General features: G+C 38.4%; 1 protein-coding gene across 1 annotated transcript in view; it reads right to left on the reverse strand.

Moving 5' to 3' along the window:
• Window positions 1-13,280, reverse strand: part of CNKSR2 (connector enhancer of kinase suppressor of Ras 2) — a 163,278-nt gene that overhangs the window by 56,821 nt on the left and 93,177 nt on the right. Inside the window, exons 18-20 of the mRNA XM_081859058.1 lie at window positions 10,488-10,555; window positions 9,127-9,227; window positions 4,306-4,840 (exon numbers count right to left, since the gene is read on the reverse strand). Of these exons, the coding sequence (XP_081715184.1) occupies window positions 4,306-4,840; window positions 9,127-9,227; window positions 10,488-10,555 (704 nt within the window). The remainder of the gene's footprint in view (window positions 1-4,305; window positions 4,841-9,126; window positions 9,228-10,487; window positions 10,556-13,280) is intronic.

Consider the following 13,280-nt stretch of genomic DNA (forward strand, 5'->3'; position numbering starts at 1 on the left):
AGATTTATGCCTTTCGCTATCATTAATCACCACATAATTATCTCTGTCAACAGACTATTGACAGGTGATATCTAGTCCGCCATTTTCCTCTCCAGAAGTCAAAAGAGCTAACAATGTACTGACAAATATTTTGCCTAATTTAAATCATTTTAAATCAAACCCCTACCTTGCTTGCCTTTTTGGCCGTCTAACCACATGCATCCCACACTGTCAACAGCACATAGTCCCCATGCCAACAATAATCAAATTGGAGTATCAGAAATAGTGATAAAACTGGATTAGAAGTGAAACCAAATTTATAATGAAAGAAAATTTGGGAAATCAATTTAAGTGACTAACCTTTGAAAGCAGCAAAAGCAGTAACAAAGACTGACAAACTGGGAAGAAAACCTGGTCAGGCCTCAATTTATCCCCCCTGGAAGTGGACCCAAACTGAAGCTTATTGGTCAGTTGGGTCTGCCCCCGGGGAACTCCAGCCCATGCCTGCCCACCATTGGCCAATCTGCGAGGAGGCTGGAATCCACCCAGGTGATGCTCCCAGGTTGCATACATGGTTGTGGCCAGGCCACGACGCCACCTGACAGTGGAAGGATTTGTATTGGAGCTTTAAATGTAACCAAGCATAAAATACATATTTTATACAGTTCATTTTTAGACTTTTATTTCTTATGTTTGGTTCTGTTAAGGACACAAGGAGTGATCATGTCAGGTTATACTGGGTACATGTTTTTTTAACAAATGAAGGTGACTTATAAAAAACATGTTGGCTGTTATAGAACAGAAAGTTCTTTCCCAGTTGTAGTATACTTTCAACTACTCAACAGAACTTACTCATATTTCTAAAGTGATACATCACTTGTCATTTTTTATAGCTTTGAACATCCAAGATGCCACTGGATACATGTGCATTTATTACACTGAAGAGTTCCAGAGGGAGAAATATAACATGTTAATGGTCCTTCTGCCTGCCTGCCAGGGAAGATTCAAAGAACTAACAAAGTAGCCAGAACATCAACTATACTTAATAGATTCTGTCTGGTGCAGACAACTCAAGTGATCTATATCATTTCGAAGTCTATCCTACCCAGCAAGCCCTTGGGAAAAAACACAGCAACTTAGGTTTACACAGCGGCAGCTAAACCAAAGGATGTTCAACACTGCTTTATGCTTCCCAGATAAAAAAGGAACCACAATAAAAATGCTGTAAGTATAAATTATATAATCTGTTTAAAAAGTAGGGTGTATGGTACTTGTTCTTTCCCTTCTTTCTTTGGTGATCACTCGTAGCTGAGTAAGATTATCTTCCATGAACACCATCTTAACAGTGAGTCCATAAGTGACTGTGGAGGTCAATTCTGGATCCACGCATTCTTCCACAGGGAGGAGAGAGGTTTCCAGGTGAGAGTTGATCTTGGTGAAGGGTTGTCAAACGTGCCTTTCTCTTAACTCGTTTCTCCTTTTCACCCTGAGTTCATGCTCCTTCAAAGTCTGTGACACCTTTGGTAAAGGCTGTTCTCCAGTTGGAATGCTCGCAGGCCAGTGTTTCCCAGTTATCAGTGCTTATGGTACTTGTATGTTGTTGTTGTTTTGTTTAGTCGTGTCCGACTCTTCGTGACCCCATGGACCAGAGCACGCCAGGCACTTCTGTCTTACACTGCCTCCCACAGTTTGGGTACTTGTATACCAGGATCCATTATTTTTAGGCATATAGTAAGCCATGCAACATCTTCAAGTTAAAATGTAGCTTCTTTAATTGGTACACATGAGTTGCATGTCTCATGTGATTGTTCTAAGTCACTTTGTAAGAGCCACCATATAATTTAATCTTCAGGTACACTTACGTTTGCCAATGTGTTTATCATGCATACAGTGCAAAGAATGTAGAAGTATGATTGGTGCAGACTGTTATCCTTATTAGCATCAAGTTATTCACTATTACTATGGTGGTATGACCACTTTGGTCTTATTTTGTACACTGTTCTGATATCTAAATGAAGAGGGTGTTTTAAAAATTATTAATAAATTAACTAATAAATAATTTTAATGGCTTCAGCTCCTTCTACACACAGCTCCAAAAACATGTTGGATATGAGCCAGGAAACTAGAAAATTGTGTATTCTGATGTAAGTCCTCAAGTGTTCAGGGAAATACATCTCTCATTGACCTTTTAAGCTTTCACTGTGGCAGATAGCAACACACTGTTATTCTGCTCAGAATGTTAAACAGCTAAGGCAAAATTTATGGCCAGTTTCAGCACTTGCATTAAGTATTTTACACCAGTGCTATGTGCTTTCTTCTCTGTAGCATTGCCTTTCTTAACCTAGTAGATGGAATATACACAGCAAAAATAGTTTTCTCTTTTCACATTCTACAAAATGAGAGATGGCTGAAGTAGGTCTGAATGAAATGAAATAAATTCAGAGAGGATCTTCAAAACCCTCTGAGATGAAGGAATCCATTTTACGCTACTTCAAAAATTTGTATGTTGCACCAGAAAACAGTATCTTGCATCTTCTAGCATATTACAAGTATGGCTCACAGGATGGCTTCTCAGCACAGGAAGCATAATTTTATATAAACACACATATAAGGCTCAGAGTTTACTTCTCTTCCTGTACTCCTCAATCAACTTCCTCTTATGACTTATTTTTTAAAAAATATTGCCAGTCTGAATTTTATCCCTGCTCAGGGCAATGAACAAAATAGCAGCGAAAGCTGTGAAGTGGCAACTCTTATTCACCAGGTTTTGCTTCATAAATGTTATGTATGCAATGTTCCCAGTAAACCATTTAACATTTTGAAAAAGTATTGCTATCTACACTTATCACTTTTTTTTCTTTTTTGGTGCCTTTAACAGTATTTTAAGATGCAGAAATTAAGCAGGACAAGTTTTTAAACCACATCTCTCTATGTCAGGAAAAATTCCAGCCACTTTTGTAATGTAAGGCTGCAGCTAATGACAAAGGAGTAGAGCAGTAAAATATGTGACATGTACTTATACTGTAAAATAAAGTGCCAATAATATGAGCAGAATACTGATAACCATAATAACAAGAAACTTGAGTTTTGGCTTGTATGCTCAGTAGCTATTATACTTATATTTTACACCCATTCGTTTACTGGGTTTTCAGTATGCAGTAGAAAATGGTGCAGTATTAGTGAACAATCTTTCATTGCATGTTGCCTTTTTAAATCAGCATCTATCTATGTTGGAATTTAGGCCAGCCTAATTGTACAAGAAATCCATAACAGCAACAAAGGAGAAACTAGGACCTATCTAGGACAAAATATTGTAGTCAAATCTAACTGGGGGAGGATGACTTTACCCTAGCAATGGAATACTACTCTTAAGATCCAATCAGGAGCCTCTGTTGCCTTGTGGGCTACTGGCTGGCTGGAGCCACGAGACGCTGCAGAGGAAGGGTGGTCTGCTGTCACTAAAGGGACACTTCTGAAACACTGATACAGCACTCACACCTGGACCTGAGGCTGCCTGCTAAAGCCGTGTTTAAAGAGGCTGGTATTCCACTCTCACTAGTCTCCACCAAAGAGCCAGAAGAAAAAAGTGGGGTAGAGAAGAGGCTAGACAAAGAGGAGGCAAAGGGGTTGATTTTAATTTTTTTTTTTAGTGTTGGGTTTTTTTTAAGGAGAGAGTAGAGAAAATGTGAACCAGCAAGCCACAAAGGGGAGAAAATAAGCCAAATGCAAGCAGGGCAAAAGGCAGAAAGACAGACTGAAAAGTCATTCAAAGAAAGAAAAATATTGTCTCAGCAGAATAGAGATGGGAGTTTAATGGCAGCCTGACTGCTTTCGACGAAGGCAGGAGCAAACTGAATTAGGAAAGCTACCTACTGCCTAACTTAAACTATCAGGATTGGAGCCTTCCAGACTGCAAAAGCCCTAGGACTAGAAATAAATATTTCATATTCACCATCAAAGATTTTCTTTCCAAAGTTTGAGGAACAACACAAACACACTTATCACAAAACAAGAAATTCATGCCCGTGAAAGAAAGTAGCATCCAAGACAGAAGCACACTAGTATAGGCAAAATACCCCCTCCATGGGAAAACCCCCCAAAAATAATTATAATAAACATGAAGAATAACTGTGCTGCAAATAAAGCTGTTCTAAAATTTGATTTCTCAAGTTAGCATGCATAAAAAGTTGATTTTTGTGTCAAAAGCTAATTATTTCTACTATGTACAGAAAAAGGTATGATTGAAAGTCATATTCACAATTAAACAATTTCCCTTTTCTACATGCAATTTATTTCTAATTAATTTTAAATATAATTAGTGCTTACTTTCATCTTCTTGGTTTTCTGGTGCAATTTGCCTTCCCTCTTCTTCGTCTTCTTGCTCTTTCTGTGGCAATTCTTCCTGATGGCTGGAGGCACTGACAGAGAGTGTGTGGCAGCAATGGTTGAACCCACTATCCCGGGGCAGAGTATAACTGCGGGGCTTGCCCCCATTCCCATTTAGGGCTTGCATTTTCTCACCCTCCACTAAAGGGAAAGGGCCATAGTGATCCTGCAGGTGGCACTTTTGAGTAGGAAGAGTTGACTGCCGCCTGTGTTCTGGAGAGATAACAGCTGAGTCAGAGAAAACAGAGTCCTCAAGTGGTAGAGTCTGAAGGTAGTGCAACCCTGAGCTTGTCAGCGGAGTCTCTATTAAATCCTGCCAAGAACGTCGCTGGCTGGCTGTTTTGCGGATGGGAGATTCAGTAGTACTCCCAACTGGTTCCTGACGGAATTCCTCGTGTGAAGATTGTGACTGGGAAGTTTCAGTGGAAGAGAGTCGGCTATGCTTTGGTTCCACAAAAGGGCTTGCGCAGCTCATCTGCAACATGAATATAGATTGTGGTTTCAGATCAGTTATGAAGATAGCTGAATGTTTGTAATATTCAAAGGCCATTATGTACTACAGCTAGCAAGGATATAGGTTTTATTATTAACTTATGTATTTTCCAACTCCTAGTTCATAAAATGATATTTCAAAGAAAAAAAAATGATATCTATCTACAAAACCATAATCCTTAGAAAAAGAACTATCAGAAAGAGAATAGAGTATCCCAGCCAAAAAGGCCCAATACATCATATGTAGCCATCCAATTAATCTTAGGAGGATTATCTGAAGCACAAATTTCCTTGAGTACAATCATTATTTGGCTTTGTTGCACTATTATTCCTTTCCATTCTGTGTTTCATATTGGCTATAAACATCAACATTTAGAAGTGATTATTTGTTGCTTTATGCTCCTACACATACACCAGGCAAACATTTTGAATAAGAGTTGTATTTGCTTCTATCTAGCTTCAAATCGTTCAGTTAAAATCTCAAGGTTCAAAACAGTAAAGAAATAGTGTATGCGACATCTGTCTGTAGTCAAACAACTACAAGGTCTTTTTACCACTGAAGTCTTTGGGCCCAGCTCTGATATTCTCCCAACTGTTATTACAATGAAGCTAGCTATTTAATCAAGGGACGCGGGTGGCGCTGTGGGTAAAACCTCAGTGCCTAGGGCTTGCCGATCGCATGGTCGGCGGTTCGAATCCCCGCGGCGGGGTGAGCTCCCGTCTTTGGGTCCCAGCTCCTGCCCACCTAGCAGTTCGAAAGCACTCTTAAGTGCAAGTAGATAAATAGGTACCGCTTTACAGCGGGAAGGTAAATGGCGTTTCCGTATGCTGCGCTGGTGCTGGCTCGCCAGAGCAGCTTCGTCACACTGGCCACGTGACCCAGAAGTGTCTCTGGACAGCGCTGGCCCCCGGCCTCTAAAGTGAGATGGGCACACAACCCTAGAGTTGGACACGACTGGCCCATACGGACAGGGGTACCTATTTAATATACTTAAGGATCCCTTGATTCCACAGTTAATAGAGTTGCTGTTTTATGATAAAGTCACCCTCATAATGCATTTGAAAGGCAAGCGTAATCTAAATAATAAAGGCAATAAAGGCAATATTCAGAAAACAGTGTGTTACCAAACTAAGTGATTCAAATAATGGTTCAGTTACAGCTAATAGTACTAAAATCTGATTATAGGCGAAACCCTGCAGATCACTGGAGAAGAGGAAAAAACTTGCTCCTAAATGCAGTCACTGACATTTACAGAATGCCATAAGAATTTATAAATAGCCTTTAAAGAATAATCCAGATAACTCCATATGTGCTTTGTGTCAGTTTCATGGGATCTACTGTGGCATACAAAAATCAGTCCCTACACTACAAATTATATGAATGTCAGAATTAAATGGTGGTTTATTTCTGTTTGAAAAACCAGAAACCAGAAGTTGTGACAAATATTACCTATGTATCTTTTACCAGGATCTTGTTGAAAGCTCTTCCAAAAATGAAGAGGGGTAAATGCTGAGTAGCCACCTTGACTACTTTTTAAATAAAGACTACCTGGGTTAGCTACTTGGTTTGTGCACCATTGAAGAATTTCTCTATCCCTGTTGCATTTGGAGACAAATCTATTGATCCAAAGTGATGAAATACTTAGTCCCTACTCATGAATCAACTGCTAGAAAGATGCTCTTGGTCTTCCACACAGATTATCAGGATCAGGCTGCAAGGTGAGAGCTGGAAAAGACCTGGCAATGAGGCAATATACAGGAAGAAAAAGCAGCTGTGGAGAAATCATGTGGCCCTTCCCTTTTGTAAGGTCAGGTAAGCACTGGATAGAGGGAATAAGAAATCACTTTTCCAAAGTGCTCCTGGGGTGATCCAGATAAGTCTTCTTTGTCTCTAGCTGCAAGATTTATTAACATGCCTTAAGTCTTGCTGAAACAACCAGCAGCAGTCACCCAAAGCATAAAACTTTTGGTAGACTGCAGAAAGGAGTATGATATTTTTTGAGGCAGACATTGCAGTGAGAGGGTGTTAAGCAGAAGCTTTGAGATTAACCATTCATCAACTTGACCTTCCAACTGTGTGTTATAGCACCCCTGACACCTTCACAAACTGAATGGTGTAGTGGTGGAGACTGAAACTGAGACTGTAGCTGAGAAAATGCCTTGCTACTCATATTGGCATTCATGCACAGTGCATTCAGTCAGTTGGCACAAACACAAAAGATAGCTTGCAAAAAATCTCTTTGCTGGATATGGAAATTCTAATGTAAGATCAAAGATGACTTCATATGATTTCAGTTATGCCTCTTGAAACAACGTTATTCTGTGACTCCTTTAGCATAGTTGGAAAAAAGGAAAGAAAATCAGCTAGGCAAAGTCAGAGCTTCAAAGCTAGCATGGGAAAATACGACTTATTTTATAGAATCATAGAGTTGGAAGGGACCCCAAGGGTCATCTAGCCATCCCCCTGCAATGCAAGAAACTCAACCAAAGCATCTATTACAGATAGTCATTGAACTTCTGTTTAAAAACCTCCAATGAAGGAGAGTTTGCCACCTCTTGTGGGAGCCTATTCCACTGCCAAACAGCTCTACCTGTCAGAAAGTTCCTCCTGGTCTTTCATTGGAATCTCCTTTCTTGTAACTTGAAGCCATTGGTTCGGGTCCTAGTTTCCGGGGCTGAAAAAAGCAAGCTTGCTCCATCTTCCATATGACAACTCTTTAGATATCTGAATGTGGCTATCATATCTCCTCTCGGCCTCCTCTTTACCAGGCTGAACATACCCAATTCCTTCAACTGTTCTTCATAAGCTTGGTTTCCAGCCCCTTGTTTATCTTGGTCATCTTCCTTTGAACATGTTGCAGCTTGTCAATATCCTTTTTAAATTGTGGTGTCCAAAACTGGACACAGTACTTCAGGCATAGTCTGACCAAGGCAGAATAGAATGGGACTACTGCTTCCCTTGATAGGGACACTATACTTCTGTTGATACAGCCTAGAATAGCACCAGTTTTTTTGCTGCTGACTCACACTGTTGACTCATGTTAAGCCTGTGGTCTACTAAGACCCCTAGATCCTTTTCACATGTACTACTGGCAAGTCAGATGTCCCCCATCTTTTATTTGTGCAGCTGGTTCCTCCAGCCTAAGTGTAGAACATGACATTTGTTGTTGCTGAAATTCATTTTGTAAGTTTGGGCCCAGTGGCATTGGAGACAGAATTGGGATTCAATATGACCTCAACAGATTCTTTAATTATTAAGATACCTATTCTCTTGTAATTAAATAAAATGACACAATCACATCCAGACTTCCCAAATGAACTTAGCACTTTTTTGGATGAACTAGAATGTTCTTCTGGCACTTGAACTAGCTTCAAAAACTAAAGTTCTTAAGGAAGCATTTTTAAATATGCAGTCTGCTTCCAATAAACCCCAAAAGAATATTGGGAAGAGGATTTAAGAGGATCTGGAAAAATAGGTTTCCTATGGTATTGAAAAAAATACACCTCTGTCTACTGGAGAGTGTACTCAAATGCATCTATCATACAAGCTTATTGTTTACTCTCCTTACATCAGCATTACTTCACATCTGATGGCATATTAAGGATACCCTTTATTATCTGGCCATTTGTACAATTATGTATTAATATTTGGTATGGTCTACTTGTTTTGTAATAGAAAAGTCTATTTTTAATACACAAAGAACTTGAAAGGAAGCACAGAATCTATTCTTATCTGAAGGAGGATAAGCTTTTGTGAGAAACTTAGTTCATGTTGGTTAAAGCAGGAATGCTGCCAGTATTTTACCTTGGCTTAGCTTCAATTTATAATTGCCATGTACAGATTTAAATTTGTTCCTCGAAGGATAGTCTAATAAAGACCTTATTTCTTAACAAATCTTTTTAATAAAGCAGCTGTTCTACTATTTTAACTGTTTTAATGAGAACTGGAAGATGCTTTTTCAATGTTAGATCCTGCTAAATAAAGATATAAATAAAGATCCTATATACCTGTCATGATTGTTGTTCTATGCAGTGGTTCAGGGTATTTATTCTTACATTATACTTTGATACAGGACCAAAAAACTGAATATATACAAACATAATTCCTCTGACATCAAGCATTTATACAGGATACTTCCAACATCATTCACCCCAAAGTGCAAACTCAGTTGAAATGGATGAAGGTTGCGTAAGAGCTATTACCCAAAAAGTATTTCTGTATTCTCACTCTGGGTCAATGGCAGCTAGTTATTACAAATGAACACTTACCGAAGGAGGTCGTGGGTATGTGTCGTATGGTGGAGGTGGGCTGTCTTGTTTGGGTGTTGATGGCGTGTCTACTTCTTCCTTATCACTTTCACTCCAGTAATCTAAACAATGCAAATTAAAACAACAACAACCCTGTATTATTGCAGAAATCAAGTTCTTCAAAATTCATGTGTCATAATCAGAAAAGGGGAGCAATGGAAGATATATGTTAATGTGGATTTTAAGAGCCATCCTCGTAATTCATTCTAATGAATAAAAGCAGGCCTTCAAGGGTTCTAATACAACCATCCTAGAGCTGTGTTGTAATAATCCCTTTATCAAAGTTCTACAGGACTGCTATTTGAGAATATAATGGTGGTGGAGAAAGTATGTTTTGTCACCATCACTGTTATAGAGTAGGCACTATGATGATCTGCACTTGTGTTCTCTGTATACAATTGTCTCTATGCTTGTTCCATGGGTCTTGGCTTCCCGGTAAAGCAAACAGCTAGCCAAGCACAACAAATGAGAGATGCTCTGGTCAGTTTTCAAGGGCAGCCCCACACAGAACACATTGCAATAAACAAACACTAAGGTCACTAGAGCATGAGTTACTGGTGGCAAACTATCTTGGTCCATGAATGATCATAGCTGCCAAACCAGCCATAGATGGAAATATGCACTCCTTGCCATTGAGGCCACCTTAGCTGACAGGATTGTTCCTTCTGGAATACATAGCTAGGATAGAATCCTTCCAGTTTAATCACCCACTGAGATCCCAGTTACAGTGGTACCTTGGTTTAAGTACTTAATTCGTTCCGGAAGTCCGTTCTTAACCTGAAACTGTTCTTAACCTGAAGAACCACTTTAGCTAATGGGGCCATTGCCAACTAGTGTTATATTGTATATTGCAATTAAAACTTTATATTTGCAGCTGTATGTCTGAATCCTCAGTTATCTCACTCCCTTCCCTCACAGTGCTATCTACTAAACAAAATGACACTGTTTTATTACACCTCTCTTTATCTCTGTATCTTTTGCTAAGCACACTTTGGCCTAATAAAGAATTAGAAAAAATAAAAATGTAATCAGCCTTTAGTGTCTTTCCAAAGTTAAATATATAAAATCAATATGCTTTAGGGAAAAAACCTGATCCATCAATCATCAACACATATATAACAGGTCCTTTTTTGTAGTCAAACATGCCCTGAATATTTTTTAAAGTTCCTATGTGTTCGAATAAAGTACTGCATAAGAACAACAGTTGCGGAAACTGAGGGAATATTCTTAAATAAGAAAATTAGGGTTCTGCAATAAAGCACAGAATACATATCCTTTAAGTAGGGAGGTTAAGTGAAGCAAACAAAATAATTCTACCATACCTTGCTCTTGTTTGATCCTCTCTCTTTCTGCATAACCAGCAGCAAGCATATTAATTCTGTTTAACCACCTGTAATAATATTTTAAATGCATCACTGACAATGCTTTAACAAGTTACATGACTTTGTATGTGGTCTTTTATTCGAATATTTACAGCTTCTTGACAAGATAAGGCAGTAAGACCTATGTTTCATTCAGCTGTCTTGTTAGATGGAATTTTCTTGTAAAACTATTTTGACATATATAGTTTTGTTTCAAATAGAAAACCTTGAACAAGGATACTGGAAGTCCTTAAAATGAAACATGTCAAGGTACTCAAAAATCTGTTAGATATTGCTCACAAATACGTCATCATACTGTAGAATTCTTGCTGTTCCAATTTCTCAAGATCAAATCCTGTTACAAAGTTTTCGTCAATACATTTAAAGCCTTATTTGTCATACCAGCAGGAAAAAAAATCCACTCTCCAATTTTGTAGCACATATATCATATAGTATAACAAAGAGATAGGAGAAGCTTTGTGTGCATCAAGAAGGAAGAGAGAGGAAAAATAATTCTTTTAAATAAAAAAATTTCTAACCTTATGCTAAATCAGACTTCCAGTCCCCTAGACTTCTTCCAACAGAACTGTCTGCTTGGTAAAGCTGGGTGTATTTTCATCATTCTTTTTTCTTCCCATTGATTTCAACAGATGACCCAGCTGCTAGTCTGCCTGTAACATCTGTGCTTCTTAATGCAATTTCCAGGCATTCTACTTACTACCCCACCACCAGGAATCACACTTGCCAAATTTGAGAGTGAAAGGGTTCTCACTTTATTGCCCATTAACAAAGGCATATAGGAAGAAATTGTATTGTATTAAATTAAAGTAATTTGGTTTGATTTATAATAATTTGGAAAACTAATAAAAATAATTTAAAAACACCACCACGAAGAAATAAAGGAAGACCTTAACTCCTATATATACACTAGCAAGTTGAAAGTGTCAGGTGTTGCTCAGGAATTCTAACAGCCCCCTGCCCCAATTTATAAATGCATAATGGATGCAGCTTGTCAGAAGCTATAATTCATTTTAAATAAATGTTTCTAAAGTCAAAAGTGTTTTCATAGGTGAAAACAAATGGCAAATAGTACCAAGTGGTAAATGGAGGTGGGGCGAAGATTTGCCACTTCATAAGGCTCCCAATTTTACCACACATTAGAAAGTGTGGCAGAAACCCCAAACTACGTCTTTTATTTTTTAAAAAGAAAAATCAGGGTAGAAGACTATTTGGTTAAGGTGGTTGTCTGTGTTGGACCATTGATAATGCAGTATGAACAAAAGAACTAAACCGTCTGTAAAATCAGTTGCTTCTGTTATGATGATTTCCACATTTTGAGTGAGTCAGGCCAGTCCTGCCAATACTTAGTTTCCAAGTGAAAATAATGGGTGCATAATCTTGGCAGGAGAGCCTGATTATTGCTTTAATCCCAGATGTGATTCCTGGCACGGCTAGATAGGCACTATTTTTATTGCTAGTTCATAGCAAAGCAGCAACATGGAAAACAGGTTTGAGACAGAGTCCTGCCTCACATTTAGCCCTGCCCAGACTCAGATCTTCCATCACTATTTTGAAATCAAAGGAACAGTTGAATTTTTTTTCTATGTTGGACTTCTTAAAAAAAGAAGATGGAAACAAGGAGGCAATTTGTCTCTAGAAAGGAATTAAAATGAACTTAAATTAATTTCTATATCTAAGAGACAGTACAATCTTTGATGGTTGCAGTTAAGTTGACATTTAATCATGGTAATTTGCAAGAATGACTTAAGTACCCTTTGAAAAATGTATATGAGCTATGTGTCACAAAGACTCATTGTGCCTCTAGATCATTTCACAAGTTTCTTAATTACTGGAAACTATGTTCTGGCAACTACTATGTTGGCAGTTTGATACGGCTGCACTAGAACATATTGTACTCATTCACTCACCTTAATATGTACTCTTCAGACCTCTGATGTACACAAATTGTTCTTTTTAAGAGCCAGGAATATTCTGTGTACCTGTCTTCACTAGCATTCCTAGCACTCAAGAAAAAATGGGCAGCCACTGCTTATGCTGTTCATTCTATCCCCGCTTAATTGTTTAGCTACATGTGTATGAATGCATGTATCAGAGCCCCAAAAGACATTCCAGCGTGACTGAACGTTTGGAAATAATAATTACTATGATATTCACTGTAAATAATGCTAACTGAACCCCATTACGGAAAACAACACATTTATGGGCAGTTGTACTTCATGAACAATTAGTGTGTATAAGCACTTATGTGATCCAGCACTTGAAATATATATATATGCAGTGTACTCAGGAAACAGTGAAAAATTGTAAGCAATTTTTGAAGAAGAAATGCCAGAGAAAATTGAAACTGGGGTACAGTACCCTCCATGGACTGATTTGTCTTAATATATTTTCACTTTGATAAAAATGAAATTGATTTAAGTTCCAAAATAGTTGAAGGTAATTTGGGCTCCTTTAAATTGCTCTTAGCTGGCTAACTATATCGAACACTGCATCTGGATTAAGACCAGAACCAGGCAGGAGAATTAATCAGAGCATTCAACAGATGTTTACACTGATAGCAGCTTCTTGTTTTTCCAGAGGAAATAATCCATGCTTAGAAACTGATCTTTGCTGGATCAGTGTCACTGTGTGTGTGACACACACACACACACACACACACACACACATGGATGCACTGCTGCTTGCTTCACTCACCAACTTTGTCTACTTCCCCCAAAGTCACCCTTCCCATTA

The sequence above is a fragment of the Podarcis erhardii genome (assembly GCF_964252035.2).
Source record: "Podarcis erhardii genome assembly, chromosome: 4".
NCBI classification, from domain to species: Eukaryota; Metazoa; Chordata; class Lepidosauria; order Squamata; family Lacertidae; genus Podarcis; species Podarcis erhardii.